This window comes from Squalius cephalus (assembly GCF_949319135.1).
Source record: "Squalius cephalus genome assembly, chromosome: 20".
Classification (NCBI taxonomy): Eukaryota; Metazoa; Chordata; class Actinopteri; order Cypriniformes; family Leuciscidae; genus Squalius; species Squalius cephalus.
Window position 1 is genome coordinate 23,271,568 of NC_137141.1, and position 12,036 is coordinate 23,283,603.

Sequence of the window (12,036 nt, forward strand, 5' to 3'; positions counted from 1 at the left end):
TTATGAATAAAGGTTACATGCTGAATTTAGGACGACACTATTCTTACGTTGTGCAATATGGTTATGTGGAGGAGACACGACTGAATTGGCATGATTGTAATTCTGGCTGAGACACGACTGAATTGGCATGATTGTAATTCTGGCTGACTCGCCACCAGCAGCAATATTACAAATGCTGTGCATAATGAAAGCAACTACAACCTAATTTCTTGACCCTCTTGGTCTGGTGATTGCTTGTGCAAGTTAGAAGAATAGGGTCAGTGCAACAGATGAAAATTGTTTTCTGGTGACTGCAAGATCTCACTGTATTCTGGCCTGCTTAAGGTGGAGTTCCTCTGCGAGAGAGGTGCTGATGTCAATAGAGGCCAGAGGTCATCCTCTCTGCACTATGCTGCCTGTTTTGGCAGGCCACAAGTAGCCAAGGTAAAGTGTTTGTCATGTGACCTAGTCTTTGTATATTCATTATACATGTTTTTTAACACATTCTATTTATTTTATGGCAAATGTTTTCTCAATAGACTTTACTGCGCCATGGGGCCAACCCTGACCTGAGAGATGAAGATGGAAAAACTCCATTAGACAAAGCTAGAGAAAGGGGACACAGTGAGGTTGTAGCAATTCTCCAGTCACCTGGTGAGTCCATCAGCTTTTATCTTCACTTCATGACATTTCGGTTAACCACTGGTATCGGTCACATCAATAAAATATGAGGGTTGTTTCCCTTTTGCTATTTGAAAGTAAATGCTTCAGGAGAATAAAGCTAAAGTGTTTGTTAAAATACTTTTTATATTAGTATGTTTATACTTAGTATGCAGAGGCTATTGTAAACTATTTGTATGCTAATTTTACCTGAAAAATGTCAACACTGAGGCCATACGGTGCAATCAGAACATTGCCTTTGTCATTTAAGAATCACAAATCAGTCAGACACCGCAGTCTTGGCTAAACCAATAGTGTGAATTTGGGACAGAGTAGGTTGTTTGGACAACCAATGGCAGATGAGGGAGTGTTTGGAAAGCCCTGTTTAAAAACTATATTTTTGCACTTCTTTGTGGTGACACTGGTGGCATAGAAATTACACCCTTGTCCTTTAATGCAGTCACTAACCATTAATTTCATAATGGTGACTTCCATGGGATTTTTCAAATAAAGAGTTTCTTGTTATGTGTGATGTAGGAGACTGGATGTGCCCCGTCAACAAGGGGGATGACAAGAAAAAGAAGGATATTAATAAAGAAGAGGAAGAGGGCAGTGAGCCGAAAGGTGACCCTGAGATGGCACCTATCTACCTGAAAAGGCTCCTCCCAGTATTTGCACAGACCTTTCAGCAAACCATGCTGCCTTCAATAAGGTGAGGGGTTCATGTGGACCATCAGTGCTGAAGTACATTTTCAAAAAAACGTTTAGTGCTATGTTTTGCATTTTGGATAACAGTTTGCATCATCTTTCACAGAAAAGCCAGTTTAGCTCTGATCAGAAAGATGGTGCACTATAGCTCTGAAGTTCTACTTAAGGAAGTGTGTGACTCTGATGCTGGACACAACTTGCCCACTGTACTTGTGGAGATCACTGCGACTGTCCTGGATCAGGAGGTCAGATAATTTAGTCTTTCCCTCTTGATGATCTTTTTTTAAATTTAATAGGGCTAAAGTTAAGTCTTACTGACCTTTCTACTCCTCTCTCACAGGATGATGATGATGGTCACCTGCTGGCACTTCAGATCATTAGGGATCTAGTGGATAAGGGAGGTGATGTGTTTTTAGATCAGCTGGCCAGACTGGGTGTCATTAATAAGGTGTCCACTCTGGCAGGACCCACATCAGATGACGAAAATGAGGAAGAGGCCAAGCCTGAGAAGGTCTGAATCAACTCAGTTCAGATTCATGTCTTTATTGTTGTGCAATTATGTTGTAAAAAACATATTTAGAAATTGCTCTGAAGTTGATCTTTGTCTATTTTCTAGGATGATGAACCACAAGAGGATGCCAAAGAGATCCAGCAGGGGAAGCCCTACCACTGGAGAGACTGGTCCATCATCAGAGGCAGGGACTGCCTTTATATCTGGAGTGATGCAGCTGCTTTGGAGCTCTCCAATGGAAGCAATGGTTGGTTCCGCTTCATCCTGGATGGTAAACTGGCCACCATGTACTCCAGTGGAAGCCCAGAGGGTGGCTCTGACAGTTCGGGTAGGTCCCCTGCACACAGACTCCTTGATCAGTGGAAAAAACAAAATTAGTTCCTGACACCAGTTGAATAAATTTGTTAAATTTCTTTGTTAAATTATGATTGACTCCTATGCGCTCTAATAGCTGATGCTTGCTTTCCCTCCTTCCTGTAGAGAGCAGAAGTGAGTTTCTGGAGAAGCTGCAGCGTGCCAGGAGTCAGGTCAAACCAGTGACATCAAGCCAGCCCATTCTGTCCACACAAGGTCCCACCAAACTCACTGTGGGGAACTGGTCTCTCACTTGTCTGAAAGAGGGTGAGATTGCTATCCATAACTCAGATGGCCAGCAGGCCACCATCCTCAAAGAGGACCTACCAGGCTTTGTGTTTGAGTCGAACCGAGGCACTAAGCACTCTTTCACAGCAGAAACCTCTCTAGGTAAGTTTGGAATAATAGATTAAAAGCATCGGTTTTGTCAGTATGTTTCTTAAGTCACTCAATTATTGGTGCCTCTGTTTGTAACAGGGTCCGAGTTTGTTACTGGCTGGACTGGTAAGCGAGGAAGAAAGCTTAAATCCAAATTGGAAAAAACTAAACAGAAGGTATGATTACTGAACATTCATTTTATCCTTTAGAGCTTGACTCATAGTTTTGACCATGCCTATTTGAGCCATGGTTGCACAACTGTTCAAAGTTTGAGGTCTTCAGTATCACATGATCCTTCCAAAATCATTCTGTTATGCTGATTTGGTGCTCAAGAGACATTGAAATTTATTTGTCCTCACACAAAAACCACTTTATGGAAACCACGATGCATAACATCAGAATTATTTATGAACATAAAGTTCAAAGGAATAGCATTTATTTGAATTAGAAACCTTTTGTAACATTATAAATGTCTTCACTGTCACTTTGATCAATTGAATACACCCTTGCTTAAAAAAATTACACTGACCCCAAACTTTTAAACGGTAGTGTATTACACAAAATTACTCAACATTCTTTTTCCACCTCTGTGTCTGTAGGTGAAAACCATGGCCAGAGATCTTTACGACGATCACTTTAAGGCTGTGGAGAGTATGCCGAGAGGGGTAGTGGTCACTCTGAGAAACATAGCCACCCAGCTAGAGTCTGCTTGGGAGTTGCATACTAACAGACAGGTATAATTATGCGAAACTTTGTCACAGTTTATTTTAGCTTCCATGTAGTTGAGGTCAAAAAGAAAACAACGGTGAGTAAGATTTTGTTGCTTTTTTCCCCTCAGTGTATTGAAGGTGAAAACACATGGCGAGACCTCATGAAAACAGCTCTGGAGAATTTAATAGTCGTTCTCAAAGACGAGAACACCATTTCTCCATATGAAATGTGCAGCAGTGGCCTCGTGCAAGCACTTTTTACTGTCCTCAGCAATGTGAGTCACACATACACGACTACATTACTGTCAGTTGTAAACATGTCAACTTTTATTCCCAATACTCATTACTCTTACTTTATTTACATGTTTGCGTCACAGAGTGTGGAACTAGACGTGAAACATGATTGTAAGCCTCTGATGGAAAGAATAAATGTGTTCAAGACTGCGTTTACTGAAAATGAAGATGACGAAAGGTAAAGTATATCTTGCGTTAGACATAAGGTCATTGTGTCCTACCCAGGCACTGCATGTAAAAGTGATATCTTCCCTATATATCTAAGTCTCAACCAGCAAGTTATTTTTTCTGGTTTGGACATGTTGAGCAAATTTGTTTTTGTTTGTCATCTTTTTAATTGTTTCTGTCCTCCAGCCGACCCGCAGTTGCCTTAATCCGCAAACTGATAGCAGTGTTGGAGTCAATAGAGCGGCTACCTCTACACTTATATGATACACCAGGCTCAACGTATAATTTACAGGTCAGTCTCTATGTTTGGATGTGTATTTTTAGTTTGGTGCATGTGAAACATTGACATCTTTCATTATGAATTGTCAATTCATTGAAATCTTTTTCTGTCGTGTTAGATACTGACAAGGAGGTTACGCTTCCGCTTGGAGCGTGCTCCAGGTGAAACGGCCCTGATTGATCGTACTGGTAGAATGCTAAAGATGGAGCCGCTGGCCACTGTTGAGTCACTGGAGCAGTATCTGCTCAAGATGGTAGGAAAGCTTTTTTGTTTATTTCTACCGTTCCATATTTACTTAGCTGTATCCCCACAGGTATCTGAGAAAAGATCATAACTTTGTCTCCTCCCTTTCCCCAGGTGGCCAAGCAGTGGTATGACTTTGACAGGTCTTCATTCATCTTTGTTAGAAAGCTCAGAGAGGGCCAGAGCTTCATCTTCAGGCACCAACATGACTTTGACGAGAATGGAATTGTGTACTGGATCGGCACCAACGCAAAGTGAGTAGATTTGTCTTTTTTGCACGACCAATTTCAATTAAAACCTATTTAAATGATCAACAAAGATCATTCTCATATTCTGAACCACAATATGACCCATTTAGAAAAAATTATGTATAAGGAAGTTAATCCTTTTCTGTTTGTCCACAGGACTGCATATGAATGGGTGAACCCTGCTGCTTATGGATTAGTGGTTGTGACCTCTTCCGAGGGCAGAAACTTGCCTTATGGCCGACTTGAAGACATCCTGAGCAGAGACAGCTCAGCCCTCAACTGTCACACCAACGATGATAAAAACGCATGGTTTGCCATTGACCTTGGTTTATGGGTCATCCCTTCTGCGTACACACTTCGCCACGCTCGTGGATACGGTCGATCCGCCCTCCGGAATTGGGTATTTCAAGTGTCCAAAGATGGTCAGAACTGGATGACACTCTACACGCATGTGGATGACAGCTCTCTCAATGAGCCAGGGTATGTATGTTATAACCAGTATTCTGGAGAATGCTATTATTGCTTTTTTTGTTTTGTTTTTGTGCACCTACTTATATGACTCGTGTTACTGCATTAGGTCGACAGCCACTTGGCCTCTGGATCCATCCAAAGATGAGAAGCAGGGCTGGAGACACATTCGTATTAAACAGATGGGGAAGAATGCCAGCGGACAAACACACTACCTCTCCCTGTCTGGTCTAGAGATCTATGGCACTGTTACTGGTGTGTGTGAGGACCAGCTGGGTAAGTGCCAATCATTTCTAATACTACTTTTGTCATATTGTAATTTAATTATAATATTTATGCTTACTCAAGAGCTGTTTCTTGTCCGTATGTGAATATTTGACATGTGGTTGGCCTAATTGCAGTAATCTAACGCCATTGTTTGTTTTGTTTGTTTTGTTTTTTTTCCTGTTGGGATTTGGTTCCCATAGGACCATAATTGCAACATTTGAAGATTCAGTAATGTGCTACTACATATTTCACCAAACACTAAGTTTGGCTTTAAAGTTGCGATGTGAAGGAAGTAGTTAAAGATCTGATTATTCATATTGTGATGCACAGCCGAGTGAAACCGATTATTGAAAAGAGAATTTTTTTTTTTTTTAGATCAAAGACAACAATAATTTACATTTCATGCCAACTTTAAAAAGACATCTTTCATCATGACAGTATTGGATTATTATTAACATATGAACTGGAAGTCTTTAAAAGAGAGCTCTTTAGTAAACATAATTTAATTTGTCTAAAGTATCACAAAAGAATGACCATCCTTAATTGCATGCTTTTTTTTTAATTTGAGGTTGCTTTGTCTCTGCTCATGTTTCCAATCAGCCAAGGTTTGTTCTGCATTGTCAGGTAAAGCAGTGAAGGAGGCAGAGGCCAACTTAAGACGACAGCGCCGTCTCTTTCGCTCGCAGGTGATGAAGTACATCGTTCCAGGTGCACGGGTGGTGCGTGGCATTGACTGGAAGTGGAGGGACCAGGATGGCAATCCTGCTGGAGAGGGCACTGTGACCGGAGAGGCCCATAATGGTGAGGATTGGAGTCACTTCTGTGGCTCTTAGTGTGTGCATCCAAACGTTGGTAGCTTGTGTAGGACAGCGCAATGTGTAATGCTTATGCCATAGCAGATTTCTGTTCAGCGGTTTTCAAGGCATCACTGCATCGGACCACTACATGAAAAGTGCATTACTGGCCAATCAACAATGGAGTTCAGTGGTACTTCAGTGTTTAAGGGAAACAAATTGTGAACATCAAGTGCATTTGCATGTTTTAGAGCTTTCTGCAGCAAATCCATCAAAAGTGAGGGGGGAGATGGAGTTACCCATTACTGACGTTCACACAATAAAACAACTAAAGTTAAATCACATTTGGACTTGTTTTCCCATCTTGCCTCAGAGCGACTGTTTTCAGACCAGCCCTTTTTATTTTCAAGTGACTTCACAAATGCTTTGTGTATTTAAAGAAAATTAAACTGTGAAGGGGTTGATCTGAAACTAGTCTTTTTTCCCCTGTGTTTACTTCCTTATATGGTGCTTTCCTCTTGCTTCTATTCTGCATGAAGAAATGATAAAAAACGATCTGTTTCACACTCTGAAGTTCAATGATACGTGTTAGATTACTACTTTTTGCTCTCTGCAACTGTCATTCCATACTTTTTTGTTTTTGTTAGTTTGCTATTTTGAAGTGCAACCTTTATCCCTCCCCCCCAACTTAACAGGTAACATTTTTACATATCCTACTCGTATTATCTTAAGCATCCACTCTGTTGCTATTGATTCTTTGGGCAGCCATGTTTCAGTGTGTAAAACAGCCTCTTTAACCTGTCTCCATCAGTCAAGCCAAGTGCATGTTGATGTCACAATTTGCAAGCTCCGAAAGAACTCCATTGCAAATGTATTTGACACTGACCGAAATGATTCTTCTGTTCTTTTTCTTAAGTGGCTTCGTAGCTTGGCATTTGCAAAATTCTACTGCTTTTTTGTTTTGTTTTTTAATTTGTCATTTTCTGTGCTTCATGTTTCTACCTCACTGCTTCACCTGGACCAGAGTGATTTGGGTGTCCTCTAAGATGATCGTCAGTAGTATGAATATGAATTGAATAGGTTTGGCAGAGATGCAAAGCTAAATTTGACCTCATCCAATGGTCTTGGTTTATTCTGTTGTTTCTGGTCCAGTGTCAAGCAAAAGCTGTTGTCTTTGACTTGCTGCTGTCTCTCTCTGCTCTCTTGCTGGGTCTCACCCGTTCATATCCCCCCTCCCTCCCCCACTTTCCAGGCTGGATTGATGTCACCTGGGATGCCGGTGGCTCAAACTCGTATCGTATGGGTGCGGAAGGGAAGTTTGACCTCAAGCTTGCGCCAGGGTACGACCCTGAGTCAGCGCCGTCACCCAAACCTGTCTCATCCACTGTTGCAGGCACACCGCAGTCCTGGAGCAGCCTGGTGAAAAATAACTGCCCAGACAAGGGTGGCTCATCCTCCACAGCGGGGGCCAGTTCCTCCAGCCGCAAGGGTAGTAGCAGTTCGGTGTGTAGCGTGGCCAGCAGCAGCGATTTAAGCCTCAGTTCCACCCGAGTGGAGCGCAGGGTCGAGAGCCTGTTGGAGCAGGGAGTAAGCATCGTTGGAGGGCCCCCAGGGGCGGAGGGCCAAGAACCGATAGTTGTGCTTTCCTCTGCAGAGGGTGGCTCCGTCTCCAGCACCAGCACACTAACGGCGGACACGGGAAGCGAAGGCGGCGAACGTAAAACACCAGCACCCGATGGCACTTCGACCGCTATCTCTATGGGAATCGTGAGCGTGAGCTCTCCTGACGTCAGCTCGGTTTCAGAGTCATCTAGTAAGGACGCTGCATCCCAGAGGCCCTTGTGCTCTGCCACCAGCGCGCGGCTGTCCGTCAGCTCACTATTGGCAGCTGGAGCACCCATGAGCTCCAGTGCCAGTGTCCCCAACTTGTCCTCCCGCGAGGCCAGCTTGATGGAGTCGTTCGTCCGCAGGGCGCCCAACATGTCTCGCACCAATGCCACCAACAACATGAACCTGAGCCGAAGCAGCAGCGATAACAACACTAACACGCTGGGGCGCAATGTCATGAGCACTGCCAGTGAGTATCTTCAACTGCCCATTCTTCTAGAAGCCAGTGCTTGGGTTTAGATCACTGGTTTTCAGCTTTTTAGTCTCCATAGCCCTTCAATGTTCACAACATTATTTGTTGGCCCCTAGAGCAGAGCAGTTTTGTTATTAGAACTTAATTTAACCTTTGGGCCCTGCTAATTACTGTAAATTAAGTGTTATAATTAAATAATAAATTGAATAGCTCATATAAATTGAAATAAAATGAAATTTCCAGACTTAAGTAGTTTTAGGAGCAGAATGTTCTGAAGTGAATTTAAAAATGAATTTACATGACTCTTCCAGTCAGTCGTGATTTACTGGATTTATTACTCAATTTCTACCCGATAAAATATTTTGGAGCTTGGCATAACTAGTAAAATGTATATTCATTATAAAATGGCCATGGTGTCTTAAGATTTTATTAATTAATATAAATTTACACTTTTCCGGATCTACAAATCACTAGGGGTGACCCCGAATAGTTGAAGATTCGATGCTTCGATAGAAGGAGCCTGATTCGACTACCAATCTCACGATCGAATCTTCGCAGAGGTGTTATGAAACGGGATCATGCCATTTTGGCTATATGGGGGTGCTCAACGTCTGATTTCACATCTAACTACCGGTTTTCTGACAATAAGTTAATATACAGCCTATTATGATAATGCTGTAAATAAAAATGTGAAAAGAAAGAAGCTTTTAATAAATATTTTTAACGTGCGTGAATAAATCCAACCACCCCTGTGACAAATTGGCGGCAAGGATTTAAATCTTTAAAAATGTCTGGGATAAGAAAATCTGAAGTGTGGATGCACACCATCAGAAAGGATATTCTCAAAGGCTGGATTTAGCATCAGGAAAACCATGATCGCACTTCTGCTGGCCAACGTTAACAAGTTGGTTTTCCTCTGGACATTCTAAAACGCTTAACGCGAAAAAGGGCACTTTAACGTGGCTTAATGTATATTAAGACAGTGGTGATAAAAGACCAAACTCAGTAAAGAACATACTAAGCATACTATGTACAGAAAAGCAGATGAGCACAGAAAATGAACGCAACGCGTTTTCTTTATTATAACGGTTTTCTATGGAAGGAAAATGCTTAACGTGTAATTAAATGCGTCGTGTTCATATTCTGGGCTTATCTGCTTTTCTGTAGGCTATGTAGTATGCTTTATTAATAAGGTATGGAGAGAATTTGATCTTTTAATATGTCTTAGGATATCTAGCCATTAAACGTTTTTCGTATACAATTTGAAAAGACTCAAACAGACACAGAGTGGACACTGGATTTTTCTTTTTCCGATCAGGTACACAAGTGATTTCAAAACATATCAACCGGTTCTAATTTGATTTTTGGATGCTGTGAACATGTTTAGCTAAAAAGACTGCCACTCCAGTTTAGCGTTTATTGTTGTCTCTGCAGTTAAAAAGACAAAGTTGACAATTCTGGCTATACTTTTGTTATTTTAATAATTTCTTTATTTTTATTTTATTTTTTGATCACTTGTAGTTATCTAATTTAACTATTTGTGGCTTGTATTTTGAATATGTTCCCCTGCACTTTAGGCTTTTTGCACACATTTGTTCTGCACCTTGTGACTTGATTCTGACTTATTTCAGTTTGTATTTTTATTTATTAGAAAGGTATATTCTGTTCTAAATTAATTCTGTAAATTTAATTGTTGATTATTTTTTGGTGCATCGATGTTGCGCTGTACTTGCAGCCTTCTCGCACAGGCAATTTAGCCGACATGTGAAATGCAAATCCTGTCTGCAGTGTGGCCTTTCTGCAGTTATTTGTTATTTCTTAGTTTTATTGATCCAACATGTTTTTATACATTTTCTTCTACAGTATATCTTTGTGTGTCACACACAAGATTCGACTATTAGTTGACTATAGGCAAGACTTGACGATTCTGATTCGACTATGAAAATCCTTAGTTCGGGGACACACCCCTACAAATCACACTTTTTTTTTTTAAGAAACAAACAGTCGTTGAGAGGGTGAATAAATATCTTGATTAAGCTTATTTTAATGCTTTAAATTATTTTGTCATCTTGAGGCCCTGGCCTTCCTGTTTGAGAACCACTGTTTAGATGTCCTTTTAGCTTTATTAATGACAAATTTAAAGGAGGCTTATTATATTTGTTAATCATACGGCAAATGTTCTCAGAAAAATTATAGTCATTGTTGCCTTAGAATTGCACTCGGAAAGTATAGAAGAGAGATAGTAGTATTTGCAAGGCAGTACTATTCAATCTGTAAGCTTGTCTAGTCTTTTTCAGGATATTTTAGTCCTTATTATGTAATAGCAATCATTTTGTTTAATTTATTTTTGAGTAACATCCTGCTCCTGAGTATTTAACTGTTCTGTGAATATTAACAGGACTCTAATATTGGCCATGATTTGCATACTGCAGCCATTTGAAGCATGTTTAGTTTGTAGAGCAAGCTTTTTTTTTTTTTTTTTTTAGTTACCTGCTTATTTTGTTTTTTTGGAGACTAATCACAGTTTTTGGGTTTTGTTTGCAGCTTCTCCTCTTATGGGTGCGCAGAGCTTTCCTAACCTTACAACCACTGGTACCACCTCAACTGTTACAATGTCCACCTCCATAGTAACCAGCAGCAATAATGTAGCCACGGCAACTACAGGTTTGTCCGTCGGCCAGTTGCTCAGTAACACGCTGACGACCAGCCTGACCTCTACTTCTAGTGAGAGTGACACAGGTCAGGAGGCTGAGTTTTCACTCTATGGTAGGCCATGTTACATTTATTATACACTCTCTTTTCCCTCACCCTCAATTGTTCTAGTACATCCCCTTCCTCAGCCCGTTTTTTATTTTATTTTTAAGATTAATCTCTAATTTTATGTTTTTGCTTATTGCTAAACTAATTACTCAGTCTTGTCCTCTAAATTCATCTCCTTGATTAATTTTTTTTTTATATGAAGGCTAATATATTTTCATTGCCTTTCTTCCACTCAGACTTCCTGGACAGTTGTCGGGCCAACACATTGCTTGCCGAGTTAGATGACGAGGAAGACTTGCCAGAGCCAGATGATGACGATGATGAGAATGAGGATGACAATCAGGAAGAACAGGAGTATGAGGAAGTTCTGGTACGGTCCAGGGTCAACCTTGGTTACCACGTTCATATTCATAGGGTAAAACCTGTTGTAGTTTCAATAATAGTACAGTGGAAATCCTTTATTTTTGGTTTTCTTCGCGTTCTCCTCTCTGGTTACTTGAAATTTCGTGTTTTTTATTTTTTTAATTTGGTGAACAGTGTTTTTGTTTGTTTTCTTCTTTTGGCTAAGAATGTATTTGGTGTTCCAGGTTTTTTTTGTTTTGTTTTTGTTTTCCAGCATGTTTCCTCTGTGTAGCATGTCTTTGGTTAGGTGATATATGTGTTTCACATTTGCAAGCTTTTGAGCATTATGTGTAAGAGAGCTTTACCACTTTGCTTTTTCAATGGTGGCCTGAAAGGAGGAAGAGGAGTATGAAACCAAAGGGGGTCGGCGCAGGACATGGGACGACGACTTTGTGCTAAAGAGACAGTTTTCTGCTTTAGTACCTGCATTTGACCCTAGACCAGGCCGTACCAACGTCCAGCAAACTACTGACCTGGATATCCCTCCACCAGGTACTGGTGACACTGTAGAAAGGAGATAAATTCTCACACTGTTGGCTGCAGTGTTATTTTAATATTATTTATATACTATTCTAGTGTTTACAAATGGATCATTTTAAAATAAAACAATTCTAAATATTAATTTTTTTATTTTACTTTGTCATTTTTCTAATTTGCTTTTGCCATTTTTATTACTTTTTATATTTAGCTTTAAGTACTAAAATTACAAAAAAATACATTTGTATGGAGGGA

At 40.5% G+C, this 12,036-nt stretch overlaps 1 protein-coding gene across 20 annotated transcripts in view; it reads left to right on the forward strand.

Moving 5' to 3' along the window:
* hectd1 (HECT domain containing 1) overlaps nucleotides 1-12,036 on the forward strand; it is a 33,302-nt gene that overhangs the window by 9,880 nt on the left and 11,386 nt on the right. For 2 of the 20 annotated variants that reach the window (XM_079853285.1, XM_079853302.1), the window contains exons 8-28: nucleotides 325-423; nucleotides 519-633; nucleotides 1,177-1,351; nucleotides 1,454-1,592; nucleotides 1,688-1,858; nucleotides 1,964-2,186; nucleotides 2,339-2,602; nucleotides 2,690-2,766; nucleotides 3,190-3,324; nucleotides 3,429-3,575; nucleotides 3,678-3,772; nucleotides 3,949-4,054; nucleotides 4,161-4,295; nucleotides 4,400-4,539; nucleotides 4,690-5,013; nucleotides 5,111-5,277; nucleotides 5,869-6,069; nucleotides 7,315-8,139; nucleotides 10,687-10,908; nucleotides 11,139-11,317; nucleotides 11,640-11,796. In XM_079853285.1, the coding sequence (XP_079709411.1) occupies nucleotides 325-423; nucleotides 519-633; nucleotides 1,177-1,351; nucleotides 1,454-1,592; nucleotides 1,688-1,858; nucleotides 1,964-2,186; nucleotides 2,339-2,602; nucleotides 2,690-2,766; nucleotides 3,190-3,324; nucleotides 3,429-3,575; nucleotides 3,678-3,772; nucleotides 3,949-4,054; nucleotides 4,161-4,295; nucleotides 4,400-4,539; nucleotides 4,690-5,013; nucleotides 5,111-5,277; nucleotides 5,869-6,069; nucleotides 7,315-8,139; nucleotides 10,687-10,908; nucleotides 11,139-11,317; nucleotides 11,640-11,796 (4,096 nt within the window). The remainder of the gene's footprint in view (nucleotides 1-324; nucleotides 424-518; nucleotides 634-1,176; nucleotides 1,352-1,453; nucleotides 1,593-1,687; nucleotides 1,859-1,963; nucleotides 2,187-2,338; nucleotides 2,603-2,689; nucleotides 2,767-3,189; nucleotides 3,325-3,428; nucleotides 3,576-3,677; nucleotides 3,773-3,948; nucleotides 4,055-4,160; nucleotides 4,296-4,399; nucleotides 4,540-4,689; nucleotides 5,014-5,110; nucleotides 5,278-5,868; nucleotides 6,070-7,314; nucleotides 8,140-10,686; nucleotides 10,909-11,138; nucleotides 11,318-11,639; nucleotides 11,797-12,036) is intronic. The other 18 variants (XM_079853298.1, XM_079853288.1, XM_079853300.1 and 15 more) reach the window with 10 other exon arrangements.